Source organism: Leptodactylus fuscus, chromosome 1, assembly GCF_031893055.1.
Source record: "Leptodactylus fuscus isolate aLepFus1 chromosome 1, aLepFus1.hap2, whole genome shotgun sequence".
NCBI lineage: Eukaryota > Metazoa > Chordata > Amphibia > Anura > Leptodactylidae > Leptodactylus > Leptodactylus fuscus.
Genome location: NC_134265.1, coordinates 125,943,688 through 125,958,857, shown reverse-complemented (window position 1 = coordinate 125,958,857; position 15,170 = coordinate 125,943,688). Strand labels below are relative to the sequence as shown.

The 15,170-nt window shown below is 41.4% G+C and overlaps 1 protein-coding gene across 1 annotated transcript in view; it reads right to left on the bottom strand.

The window, feature by feature from the left end:
- CABP7 (calcium binding protein 7) overlaps positions 1-15,170 on the bottom strand; it is a 93,337-nt gene that overhangs the window by 4,656 nt on the left and 73,511 nt on the right. Inside the window, exon 3 of the mRNA XM_075276668.1 lies at positions 13,821-13,933. Within this exon, the coding sequence (XP_075132769.1) occupies positions 13,821-13,933 (113 nt within the window). The remainder of the gene's footprint in view (positions 1-13,820; positions 13,934-15,170) is intronic.

Genomic DNA, 15,170 nt, shown 5'->3' with positions numbered 1-15,170 from the left:
ATCACTTGGCCACACCAACAACCACTTGGTGACACTTACTATCACTATCAGCGTGTCGTTTTTTATTAACTGCTTTGGTGAGTGCCCTGTTTTTTTTCTATTGTTTTGGACACTTACTATCACTTGGTTACACCAACTATCACTTGTTTACACCAACTATCACTTGGTGACACTGGCTATCACTTGGTCACAGCAACTATCACTTGCTGACACTGACTATCATTTGGTGACACTGGCTATCACTTGGCCACACCAACAACCACTTGGTGACACTTACTATCTCTTACTATAACTATCAGCATGTCATTTTTTATGAACTGCTCTGGTGAGTGCCCTGCTTTTTTTTTCTATTGTTTTGGACACTTGGTTACACTGACTATCAATTAGTGACACTGACTCTCACTTGGTGACACTGGTTATCACTTGGTCACACCAACTATCACTTGCTGGCACTGGCTATCACTTGGAGACACTGGCTATCACTTGGTGACACTGGCTACCACTTGGTTATACTGACTATCACTTGGTAACACTGGCTATCACTTGGTAAACTGGCTATCACTTGAGGACACTGACTATAACTTGGCAACACTGGCTATCCATTGGTCACACCAACTATCACTTGGTGACACTGTCTATCACTTGGTGACACTGTCTATCACTTGAGTATTGATCAATGAGTCAGTTGAAATGGCATTGACCATTTAAAATCACCATAGGTAAAGCCAAGTATGGGTTCATCTTCCATATACCTAGCCACCATTGGAGAATATGGAATTGGAAATGTGTTATTAACTATGCTGTATCCTCTGGTTGTCTCATAGATGAATTACTAGTGCCGTGGCATTGAGTTACTGAGAAGCATAATCATAATGCTTCAGCATACACTTTTGTCAGAAAATTATGTCTCCAACTTTGTACTGCAGTCAGGTTTGGTGTTGAAGAACTTGATTGATCTGTCCTGTCCTAATCTGAACTGCGCTCAGTTATAAGTTATTATCATGTAGAAGACTAACTCACTATTAATACTGTAAGCCAATGGCTGGTCAGGTAGTGGAGGGGCTGTACATCTCACCCAGACTACTAAGGTGGGTGAGATGAGAAAACTCCAGAAAGATGGTTTCTCAGCAGATAACTATTGTCTGCTGAGGGTTATTTCAAGGTTCCAGTTACTGGGCTGGATTTTTAGGTATGACAGGTAGGTTGGTAGTGAGACCTGTCATTCCACTCCCTCCAGTCCACACTTTGGGGATGTTCCAGCAGTGACTCAGCTGCAGAGTCTCCTTGTCAAGGAAGCTTAAGAAGCCAGCTTCAGCAGCAACACTTTGGCAGAGCTTGGCTGGAGAGCCAACTGAGAGGTCATATTTGTGGAGCTGTGTCCTGAATGATTCAACTGGTTTTTTTTTGGATTTCTGTTACTCTAGGTGAGATAACCTATTCTATGCTTAGTTAGAGCCTAGCCGGGCAGGGATTTATTTTTGTATTGTTTCCTTCTGTTGCTGCACTACCTTTTTGAGTGAAAATAAAACTCTACCTTTGTTTTGGACTAAAAGAAACTGGACTTGTGTGTCTATGCCACCCCACCTAGCAACCCCAGACCCTGACAATACATATAGTTTTATTGTTCACTGATGGGCACCAGGTTGTGTTTTGCATTTGTAAGTCTGCTAGTTATGCTCACAATTTCTCCATTTCTCCTTTGTCCTTTGAAGTTATAGTAAACCTTTTTAACATGTATTTAGTCACTTAAGCTTAAAGCAGTTTTCTGTACCAATTCAATTTTCCATACTGATCGGTGGGGGTTCAACACCCAGACTCCGCACTGATCAGCTTATTCAGTTGTTTCCATGTGCAGAAAGCTACAGTGAAGCATGGAGCTGGAAGCAGCTCTGCTCTACTCAATACCAAGTAATGAAGGCCAAGAACTGCAGGCTCCTTTCACTGTATAGTAAATTATTGGGGATCGGACTGAACAGGCGTAAAGCTGTTTGTGCCCATTTTTCACTGTAGCTTCCAGCACAGCAATCTTTAGTCATACCATGATACTTTATATTGCTACTTTCTGTATTTAAAAAATTCCCTAAATTCCAAAGCTTTCACACATGCCCCAAATCCTCCATAATCTGACAATTTCTGCTTTGAAGAAATCATTTTTCAGTTAAAGCCACACATTGTATGCCGCAGTGTATCATGTTTTTTCTGCAGCGCTTTTCACAGATGGTCTCTGCTTCCATTATACCTATAGAGGAACCGCTGGCATTTTCAGCGGCATTTCCGTGATGGTTTTGGGAATTGCAGCGTGTCCACTGCGTGTATCCTTCCACAATGTGTGGATGGGATTCGTTAGAACTGTAGATCCACAGCGATCCCAATGACCTCCCCATAATCTTGTAAGCAGAATAGAAAGTCAGTAGCATCAATGCCAGGACATTAACCACCATGAGCAGCTTGATGGCTCTGTGGTTAGCACTGTTGCCTGGCATAGCTGGGGTCCTGGGTTTGAATATGACCAAGGCTTACATGGGTTTTCTCCAGTTTCCTCCTATATGGCAAAGATATTTGGAAGGACATTGTGAGCCCTATTTTGGAGTGATGACAATGCTGTAAAACACCACAGAATATATGCAGGATAGATAAATAAAATAAATCCCATTAAAATCCTCTAGAACACAAGGGATTAGATAAAGATCACAATGACCTCCAAGTACTGAGTGCTTGTTATGCTACGGTACAACAGGTATTATACACTGACTGAATATATAACTAGGTGTATCATTTTTGGCAGGATTGTTACTTTAATGGTTCCGACAGGTTAAGGGAAATTTTTCCAGCTTTGCCCCAGCATGGCTCAGGACTATATTGTAGCTGGACTCGATGGATTTCTGATTTCAATGGGCATTATGCATTGGTTACTTTTTACACAAGCAGTAGACATCCCTAAGATTGACTTGTTGCCAGGTAACATGTAATATAAAAGGTGATTGTCCAAAACACTTACATTACAAAGAAGAGATTTTTTGCAGTCGTTCTTTGCCTCTTTGTTGAGAACATTGTTCAAGATCAATTTTGGTACAAGTTGGTGGAGTTATGAATGTATTTGGACTGTACTGGTTTTCAGTGCCTGATTCCTTAAAAACTTACTGGTAACAATTAGATCCCAATCTGCTGCTAATTTTCAGGTGGATTTCACCCCAAAATCAGTGGCAGATTCCATTCATGTTCAGTGGGGGGCATTGAATTGAGCAAGCTGCTGAAAAAAAATAGGTGTCAAGCTTGATTTTGCTGCAAATTCGACCACAGATTCTGTGGCTAAGGACCCTCTGCTGAGTGGTAAACCAGAGTACTGCCCCGAGCAACCGTCTGTTGTTAACTTCAGTGATACTTTATCGTGTATGACAACGTAGATAGTACAGGAGAACGGAGATGATAAAGCAGCAGGGATCCCCAACACCCACACGGGATGACAATACAGAAGAGGAACGACCAACGACGGGAAGACACATTCGCAGCAGGTCTAAAAGGTGAACATTCTCTGGCATGTTGGAACAATTGGAACAATGTGGGTAAGGGAAGTCGGCAGGTCAGATCCGTAACTTCCGAAAATGTTAGAAAACACACGCAACGTTATTTCAGTCACATCAACATGTGTTGATGTGACCAAAATAAAGTTGCGTGTGTTTTCTAACATTTTCGGAGTAAGCACGGTGACTTCCTGTCGTTGCTCGTTCCTCCCCTCTTCTGAGTTGGCCCACTTACCTTGGCCTAATCAGCAATGGAAAGCGGATGCTCTGTTTTGGCATTGCATTGTGGGGAGCAGGGAGGTGGAAAATAAGATGACTCTAAGGTGACTGTTCATTTCAAATCCTACTCTATTTTCCACCGTGTGAACGTACCATTTGGGCCAATAAGTATCAACATCTCCTGCTGGGTGATAACTTCTTCGGAGTTGGAGATGACAGGGGTCTTGTGTTTGAGACAGTATATCAGTAGGAAAGACATTGCTCCTACTATCAACCTTTAGTTATATTATGGATTTATTTCCATTCTAGCAATTCATAATATACAATCTGAATTCAAAGGGATTAAGGAAGCATTGCAAAGTATTCATCTTCCTAGCGAGCTCATAAGCTGAACACACCTTGGGTTTTGGAAAGGTCACATTTATACAATTAAAATGCATTTAAAGATTGAAAAATAAGCAGCATTCACGTGAATTCCATCCCCACTTTGCGGATCAAGGCCGGATCAAAACCGTTGCAGTTTTGGAAATCACAGCACGTCAATCATATCTACGGAAACGCCAGTGGTTACCCTATAGGTATAACTGAAGCAGAATGTCCACAGAGAAAACCTCTGCAAACTTTCTGTCCAAAGCACTGTGAGAAGAACCGAGATACATTACCACCGCAGCTTTTCCCGCAGTGCTCTTTTGCTGCAGGACGCCACATGTAGCCTTCACCAAAGGCATAGTCCTATTTTCTTAGGTTATTGAATGTTTGCAGTTATTTATCTGTGCTCGTGTAGATGATATCAAAGTCATCTTGGATTATGCATCTTCTAACAGATCAGCAGACATTAGAATTGTCACTCTAATTCAGTGATCATAAAAACGTTCAGTCTGTAACGGTTTTTATTCTTACAATTTATAGTGGATTTTGTAGCTGTAACTTCCAACCACTACGTAATGTCAGATGGTGTTTGTGATGAAATATGGATATATTATACTGTGTCTTGGGTCATGTGTCTATTTAGGAATTTTCTTATAGTAATGGTTATGCACAGTCTGGGAAGTTTATGCACTGTTTCATAGGGTTTGTTTTTACACTGTTTCTTGTACAGCCAAAATGATGCATTACCTATATTCTGCAGGTCCGTTTGATCAAGGTTATACCAAATTTGTATAGTTTGGTTATTTTTTAATAGCTTTAGAAATGTCCAAAACTTGAAAAAAATTATAAAAATAAAGTTGCCACATTAATACACCCATAACCCTTTTATATTTGGGTAAAGAACTCAGTGAGGTTTTTTTTTGAGAGACAAGTTATACTTTTTATGGATATCATTTTGTATATCAGGAAGTTAGATCACCAGTGCAGTATACTGTAATACTAATTTCATTCTGGGGATGGGGATCCAAGATAACATGGAGGTGCCCATGTGCCACCAGTCTTCAAGTGCCTCAGTTACATTTGACCAAGGCATTTGAAGAGTAAATGATGGCAATCAAATAGGACTCGGATCGAGGGAATTGCCGTCAGGTCTCCACTGTATAAAACAGCGGAGACCTGTTAACTATGATGCCGGCTCTGCTCCAGTTCTACTTTGGGTGCAACAAACACGGCAGTGAAGGTAGCTCGTATGCTTCATAATAATGAGATCATAGACGTTCATGCGAGCACTGTGCAACGTGTGTGACACAAGTCTGTGGAGGTTGCCTGAAAAAAGGTGAAGAAGTATCAACTGCAATATCTTCATAAGAAGCGTCAGCTCAAGTTTGCATGAAAAAGTACAAAAATTAGAAACTAGAAGATTGGAAATGGGTAATTGGGAGCGATGAGACAAAAGTCAATAGACTGGGCTGTGATGGGTGCAAATGGGTCTGGAAAAAACAAGGAAAAAGGTGGCTAAAAGAGAGAGAAATTGAAGGAACTGTGAAGTTTAGTGGAGGAGGCCTGATTATATGGGTTGTTTCACAGCCAAAGGTGATGGATACTTAACCAGGATAGATGGTGGTCTCAATGCGGAGCCATGTGTAAGTATCCTACATAAAAAGTTACTTCATACACTTGAAAACTATGGGTATGAAAAAGGCAACATAGTCTTTCAGCAAGACAATGACCCAAAGCACATGTTGATATTAGCGAAGAAATGGTTCAATGACAATGTAGCAGAGGTGCTGGATTGGCCCTCACAGTTGACAGTGTATACTAATATTGGACACATGTAGGAGAGACCTGGGATTTCAGATTTCGGTCAAGAAGGACTTTTCTCTTAAAATTTTTCAGGCGGAAACCCATGGACCCCATTATAGTAGTGTGAACTCACTAGTGTGAACCTAGCATCAGTGGGTACTGTAACATGATGGTTCATTCCTTCCAAGGAGCTGATACTTCCGATTAGACTCTACTCTGAATCCCTGCATGTGTGGGCCATAGGGGTCCCTCTCCTTGGTGTGTGTATTGTTTTTACTTTTCTTTTTTCTCTTCTCTTCCTTACCCTCATTCTCCCCTATTTCCTTCCTGGTATAATCTTTTTTTCTTTGGTATCTTTTACTATCCTTTCTCTATCTATACAAGTGATATAGATAGATAAAATAAGATAATCCTCTAATAGTCCCACAGTGGGGAAATTTCAGTATGTTACAGCAGCATAGTAATACAGGTACAGGATAATACACAGTAATATATTACGGAAGTAGACACACATAAGCTGAGAAGAGAAGATATACTAGGAGTCCATAGCAGCTAAGGCAGAAAAGAAGAAAGAAGGAAGACTTCATAATCATAATCATTAGTTTTCTGTACAGAGTGATCTTCGCTTGATAGATAGATAGATAGATAGATAGATAGATAGATAGAGATATATCTACAATACAGACCAAAAGTTTAGACACACCTTCTCCTTCAAAGAGTGTTCTGTATTTTTATGACTATGAAAATTGTAGATTCACACTGAAGGCATCAAAACTATGAAGTAACACATGTGGAATTATGTACTTAACAAAAAAGTGTGAAACAACTTAAAATCTGTCTTATATTCTAGGTTCTTCAAAGTAGCCACCTTTTTCTTTGATTCCTGCTTTGCACACTCTTGGCATTCTCTTGATGAGCTTCAAGAGGTAGTCACCTGAAATGGTCTTCCAACAGTCTTGAAGGAGTTCCCAGAGATGCTTAGCACTTGTTGGCCATTTTGCCTTCACTCTGCGGTCCAGCTCACCCCAAACCATCTCGATTGGGTTCAGGTCTGGTGACTGTGGAGGCCAGGTCATCTGGCGTAGCACCCCATCACTCTCCTTCTTGGTCAGATAGCCCTTACACAGCCTGGAGGTGTGTTTGGGGTCATTGTCCTGTTGAAAAATAAATGATGGTCCAACTAAATGCAAACCGGATGGAATAGCATGCCGCTGCAAGATGCTGTGGTAGCCATGCTGGTTCAGTATGCCTTCAATTTTGAATAAATCTCCAACAGTGTCACCAGCAAAGCACCCCCACACCATTACACCTCCTCCTCTATGCTTCATAGTGGGAACCAGGCATGTAGAGTCCATCCGTTCACCTTTTCTGCATCGCACAGACACTGTGGTTGGAACCAAAAATGTCAAATTTGGACTCATCAGACCAAAGCACAGATTTCCACTGGTCTAATGTCCATTCCTTGTGTTCTTTAGCCCGCACAAGTCTCTTCTGTTTGTTGCCTGTCCTTAGCAGTGGTTTTCTAGCAGCTATTTTACCATGAAGGCCTGCTGTACAAAGTCTCCTCTTAACAGTTGTTGTAGAGATGTGTCTGCTGCTAGAACTCTGTGTGGCATTGACCTGGTCTCTAATCTGAGCTGCTATTAACCTGCGATTTCTGAGGCTGGATGAATTTATCCTCCGCAGCAGAGGTGACTCTTGGTCTTCCTTTCCTGGGGCGGTCCTCATGTGAGCCAGTTTCTTTGTAGCGCTTGATGGTTTTTGCAACTGCACTTGGGGACACTTTCCAGGTTTTCCCAATTTTTCGGACTGACTGACCTTCATTTCTTAAAGTAATGATGGCCACTCGTTTTTCTTTACTTAGCTGATTTTTTTCTTGCCATAATACAAATTCTAAGGGCGAGTTCACACGGATTTAACACGCGTGCATTCAGGCACGTATACACGTGTCAGAATGTGAGCGCTCAAAACAGATCCCATTCATTTCAATGTATCGTTACGGGCATATAACGCACGTAATTTTGTGCGCATAATTTTGCAGCCTCAAAATTACACGCGTTATACGCCCGAAACAATACATTGAAATGAATGGGATCTGTTTTGAGCACTCACATTCTGACACATGCATACATGCCAGAATGCGCGCGCGTTAACTCCGTGTGAACTCGCCCTAACAGTCTATTCAGTAGGACTATCAGCTGTGTATCCACCTGACTTCTGCACAACACAACTGTTGGTCCCAACCCCATTTATAAGGCAAGAAATCCCACTTATTAAACCTGACAGGGCACACCTGTGAAGTGAAAACCATTTCCGGTGACTACCTCTTGAAGCTCATCAAGAGAATGCAAAGCAGGAATCAAAGCAAAAGGTGGCTACTTTGAAGAACCTAGAATATAAGACATATTTTCAGTTGTTTCACACTTTTTTGTTAAGTCTATAATTCCACATGTGTTACTTCATAGTTTTGATGCCTTCAGTGTGAATCTACAATTTTCATAGTCATGAAAATACAGAAAACTCTTTGAATGAGGTGTGTCCAAACTTTTGGTCTGTACTGTATATCTCTATCTATCTATTTATCTATCTATCTATCTATCTATCTATCTATCTATCTATCTCTCTATCTATTTTATCCCATAAGATGGATTATTTTAATTTTCTTAAAATGTTTCCCTTGCATGTAATTTTCTACTATTGCTATTTGAGTTCTACATGATGGACATTGCAATTAGATTATTAAGCACTCTTTATTATGTCATTTATATGCAATATTCTTTGTATTCTTTTAATTTTCACACATAAAACTTGATTTCTGGAAAAATTCCTTGAAAACCCTTTAAGAACAATGTCCCATAGTGGTCCCTCCACACAGTATGATGAACCACAGTGGTCCTTTCACATAGTAAAATATCCGATAGTGGTCTTCATAAAGCATAATGTCCCATAGTGGCCCCTCCACACAATACAATATCCCTAGTATCCCCTTCACACAGTGTAATGTTCCATAGTGGCTCCTCCATATGGTATAATGACCCTAAGTGTTACAATGTGCCATAGTTGCCCTTCCACACAGTATAATGAACCATAGTCGTCCCTTCACATGGTATAATGTCCCATAGTGGCCCTTCACAATGTATTATATTTATATAGCTCCACTAATTCCATGGTGCTTTACATTTGAGGGTTTACATACAGTACACAAAATATACAAACAGATATGATACTAACAATGACCTACTGGCAAATTGGGATAGAAGGCCCTCCTGCAAGGGTTTACAATCAATGAGGGAAGAGGGATAGAGAAAGAAGGTGAGGGGAGACTGTTCAGATGGTGGTGTGGTGATGTATAATATCCCTAGTGGACCCTGCATACAGTATAATGTCCAAAGGTGGCACCTTCAACTGGTGTAATGTCCCATAGTGGCCCCCTATGAATTTTCCAAAAATTTTCAGTTCAGCCAAACATAAAAAACAATGTTACTCACCTTCCATGGAAGACAGCACTGCTCCCTATTCACTTCAGTGCTTCTGCCTGACGTCAGAGACCAGTGATAGGGCCTCAGGGGTTACGTTGATGTCGTGATGCATAATAAAGCCAACGTAACCCCAGAGACCCAATCAGTGGTTTCTGACATCAGGCAGAAGTGATGAAGAGAACAGGGAGCTGCCAGATAGTCCAGGGAAGGTGAATAACACTGTTTGTTTGTTTTTTTTATGCTTGCTCACCTTTACTGGGCCTTCACTTATTATACTTTGGGGTCTGAAGAGACCCCAGAGTATAATAATTGCAACATTGTTTCTAATGTGTTCGGTCTGAACGAAACCGCTGGGCGCGTTCACCTAAGTGCCACCCCCTGAGGGACTCAGGAATCTGCCGCCTGATGCGAGATATTCATCTCGACTCATGACAGATACAGCCCTGCTCCCAACACAGATACTGCTCATCTATTCATTAGGCAGTGGGGCTTAGGGGGTAACAAGGTCATTGCAAATCATAATAGGCTGCTCGTCTGATTTAGACACTTAAGGGTTTACTACTATCTTTGAATTGCCTAAATACAGATGTAGTAGAGTTAACCGTGAACTTCGACAAGGGGTAAACTGCTACAGCATAATACCTTAGCACAGAAGACAATAAAAAACAATGAAAAATAATTGAAAAATGTTTTTCCCATGACTATGCTTTGTTCTTTTGTAGTCTGCAGCAGAATAACCCATTGCAAAAGTTTGAGTTAACACAGAGCAACTTTAATAGGCAAGCTAAACCTGTGATACAAACAGGCACATAGATAAAACATGGTATTCTGCAGATGACTCGATGTCAATCCAGGTTAGCAGGTACAGCAACCAACATGGGGCCTATTTTCAGTGACAAAGGTGAGTTGACTAGGACTATGAATCCTTCCACATACTGTAATTTTTACATCTGTGCTGTGTTGTTATGTCACAGTGTACACTGTGACCCTTTTTGTAGTGTGCATTACCCCTGTATTGTAACATCATTGGTTAATTTCTGTGCAATAGTTTCACATTATCTGCATACTGTTACATCAATTAGTTCAGTACAGTGATGTCTCTATGTCTGTTATCCCACTACTGTGACATTACTGTGTGCATTATCCCTGTATTGTAACATTACTATGTGCATTACTGTTGTACAGTGATGTCTCCATGTCTGTTATCCCACTACTGTGACATTACTGTGTGCATTATCCCTGTATTGTAACATTACTATGTGCATTACTGTTGTACAGTGATGTCTCTATGTCTGTTATCCCACTACTGTGACATTACTGTGTGCATTATCCCTGTATTGTAACATTACTATGTGCATTACTGTTGTACTGTGATGTCTCTATGTCTGTTATCCCACTACTGTGACATCACTGTGTGCATTATCTCTGTAATTATCTCCACCACAAGAAAGAATCAAAACAGCAGGACTGGACCATGCTGGGAGGCACCAAGGAAAGGAGAATATGTTGAGTATGTTGTGTGGGTATGTTTTGCTGGACAACCTCTTTTAGGCTGCGGCCTCATGTTGCGGAAACACAGCATTTGATGTTGCAGATTTTGCTGCGGTTATTTCAGCCAAAGTCAGGAGTGGCTTGGAAAGGAATGGAAAACTTAGACATTTCTCTTTTGTTAAATCTTCTCCCAACTTTGGCAAAAAAAAAAACAAAACAAAAAAACACAGCAAAATATTCAGCAAAAATTGCTGCATTTCTGCCTTAGCGTAAAGGTGAGTTCACACGGAGTAACGTGCCATGTGATGTGGCACGTAGACGCCGCATGAGCTTTTGCGGGCCATATACGCTCCCATTGATTTCAATGGGAGCCGGGATCGTATACGCTGCATGGAGGACTATTCTCTCTCCACCAGTTTCAGTATAAAACTGATGGACACCTGGCGCACCCCATTATAGTCTATCGCTTTTTTAGTGGACGTGCTCTCTTTCGGGTCCCCATACGGACATACCTTTCAGGTTAAGGCCCCATGTAACATATATAAATATATACACTCACCGGCCACTTTATTAGGTACATCATGCTAGTAACGGGTTGGACCTCCTTTTGCCTTCAGAACTGCCTCAATTCTTCGTGGCATAGATTCAACAAGGTGCTGGAAGCATTCCTCAGAGATTTTGGTCCATATTGACATGATGGCATCACACAGTTGCCGCAGATTTGTCGCCGGCACATCCATGATGCGAATCTCCCGTTCCACCACATCCCAAAGATGCTCTATTGGATTGAGATCTGATGACTGTGGAGGCCATTGGAGTACAGTGAACTCATTGTCATGTTCAAGAAACCAGTCTGAGATGATTCCAGCTTTATGACATGGCGCATTATCCTGCTGAAAGTAGCCATCAGCTGTTATGTACATTGTGGTCATAAAGGGATGGACATGGTCAGCAACAATACTCAGGCTTTGGCGTTGCAACGATGCTCAATTGGTACCAAGGGGCCCAAAGAGTGCCAAGAAAATATTCCCCACACCATGACACCACCACCACCAGCCTGAACCGTTGATACAAGGCAGGATGGATCCATGCTTTCATGTTGTTGACGCCAAATTCTGACCCTACCATCCGAATGTCGCAGCAGAAATCGAGACTCATCAGACCAGGCAACGTTTTTCCAATCTTCAATTGTCCAATTTCGATGAGCTTGTGCAAATTGTAGCCTCAGTTTCCTGTTCTTAGCTGAAAGGAGTGGCACCCGGTGTGGTCTTCTGCTGCTGTAGCCCATCTGCCTCAAAGTTCGACGTACTGTGCGCTCAGAGATGCTCTTCTGGCTACCTTGGTTGTAACGGGTGGTTATTTGAGTCACTGTTGCCTTTCTATCAGCTCGAACCAGTCTGGCCATTCTCCTCTGACCTCTGGCATCAACAACGCATTTCCGCCCACAGAACTGCCGCTCACTGGATGTTTTTTCTTTTTCGGACAATTCTCTGTAAACCCTAGAGATGGTTGTGCGTGAAAATCCCAGTAGATCAGCAGTTTCGGAAATACTCAGACCAGCCCTTCTGGCACCAACAACCATGCCACGTTCAAAGGCACTCAAATCACCTTTCTTCCCCATACTGATGCTCGGTTTGAACTGCAGGAGATTGTCTTGACCATGTCTACATGCCTAAATGCACTGTTGCCGCCATGTGATTGGCTGATTAGAAATTAAGTGTTAACGAGCAGTTGGACAGGTGTACCTAATAAAGTGGCCAGTGAGAGTATATATATATATATATATATATATATATATATATATATATATATATATATATATATACTGCTTACAATCCCTGAGCAATAATTAACATGCTGCGTTTTTCAAAAAAGCTCATTTCTGTGGCAGACAAAAATGTAACGGCTCCTTATTGTGAGGCCTTAGCCTTAGACTAAAGCCAAGTGATACAGATTTTACTGCTTTTTTTGAATAAAAGTCAGGAGTGGATTTAGCAGAAGGTAGAAGTAAAAGGCCATGTGTGCCTGATTTACCATCCTGCACCTTAGGCCTCGTTCACATCTGCAAAGGTAATCCCTTTGGGAAGTCTGCATTGCCCCCCCCCCCCCAACATACTACCGAACGAATTGGCAAGCGGTGTACAGTGAAAGCACACAGACCCCATAGACTGTAATGGGGTCTGTGTGCTTTCTGCACAGTCTCCGCACGAGTCATGTGGACATGAAAGTAGATTGTGAACTACTTTTATGTCAACATGAGATTCACTAGACTGGGGACTGCAGGGACTGTAAAATGTCATATCAAAAAATGCTTTTACAGTCCACGTGGGGCAACACTATATTTACGCCACATGGGACATCAACTCAACTGCTTCCTTATTTTCCATTTCTTTTCAAGCCACTCCTGGCTCAAAAAAACACAGCAAAATCTGCACTGTGGGGCTTTAGCCTTAATAAGGGTGATGATTTATCTAGAGAAAAATCTGAATGTAATGTGCCCTGAATTAAAGGAGTTGTCCAGCCTTATTTTTTTTTACGCCGTATCCTCAGGATAGCCCATAAATATGTGATCGATATGGGGCTGACCATCTGTATGGAGCCACTTCCAACACCAGTCCTGTACATGATACAGGAATGGGAGCAGAAAGCTGTCTGGTGTCTAGCAGCCAGGTACCTTCACTGCAGCTCAGCTTCCAATGAAGTCAGTGGGAGCTAAGCTGCAGTGATAGTCCCATATTTTTTACAGGATGGATGCCGGTAGCGTATCCGTACAGCTGGGCGATCCGGGTATCAACCAGATAATTTAAAAAAAAAAAGAATAATCCTATACAACCCCTTTAATAGTATCATCAAGCTTCTTTCTATTCCATTACATACATTTTTGTGGCTACTTTTCTAAAGTTTAGCTTCAGAAGCATAGATTTGTAAAATTGAGTACCTTCCAAAACACAGTGTCAAAGTCAGCACCATGAAACTTGTCTGGGATGCCAGAAGTTGTGATTTTTGGTCCCAATAATGTCACAAATTCTTCAAAATCCACCTGGCCATCCCCTGAAATAAATAATAAAACAGATACAAGACAATAAGTATATCATGTCACATATAGATTCAGACTGGCGAATGCATTGCTTCACTTATGCACTGATCTTAAGCTATTGCTGGTATATGGTCCAGAGCAGCATTCACTGTTTTGCTGGTGGACACATCATTATAAGCTATGTATACTTGCACAGCATTTTCTTATTACTGAATTGTATGTATTTTGGACTAAAAACTGTTGTTTTGGGGTTTAATTAAAATCGTTGCTTTGTTTGGCTTCTAGAACTGTATGTATAAACTGAACAATCCAAGCAGTAGAATGCCGCTTATTAGCTAATCCACCTGGCAGGTCATTATACGTCTCGGACCTCTCCTGAAAGATCTTCTAAGGCCACACTTTTTGGCGTTGCAAAGGCTGAGCCCACAGCAAGCATGCTGCAGGATTTTTCAGCATGAGCGAATAGAATTTGTTTACAGGAGAGTCTGTCAGTGGGATAATCAATATGAATCTAATGACAATACCTGATAGAGCTGCTTCTACACTTTCCAAAGATGCTTTTCTTTTTCTGTATTGCAACTCAAGAAAATCAGCATTTCATTCTTATGCAAATAAGCTTAAAATGATTTTAGGGTCATTTCTTCTCCTGCTGGGGCTTCACTTTTTACACTGCCACTTTATCCTACTTTGTCTGCAGTTACCGGTAGTTATCTACAGTGGAGAAGAAACGCCCCTAAAGTCCATTTGACCTTATAATTGCATAAGAATAAACCCGATTTCCATAATAATAGAGCAGCAAAGCAGAATGAGAAAGGCATCTTTGGAAAGTGTAGAAGGAACCCTACATTATTTTATATCTCATCTACTACACTGTTGTGAATGAGTTGGAAGCAGCTGCACCAATGGCCGACATACTGCAACTACACTATGTGTGGCCCTAAGCTTATTTATGACCAGATCAAAGTTTAGATAAGCATAACAATTAGTTCAGAAGAGTAGAGAGAATAAGCTATTTTACAGATTGCATAAAGTAGTGCTTATACCATCAGGGTAAGTTCACACAGGGTTTTTTGGTCAGGGTTTTGAGGCCGTAATCTCCTCAAAGCCCTGACCAAAAAGACGGCTCCCATTAAAATCAATGGGAGACGCTCAGGTGTGAGGTACTCATTCTTCAGGCCGAGTCGCCTCGCGATTTGGCCTGAAAAAACTCCCTCCTCTGGACTAGGCCCATTCATTGAGTGCGTAGCTGGA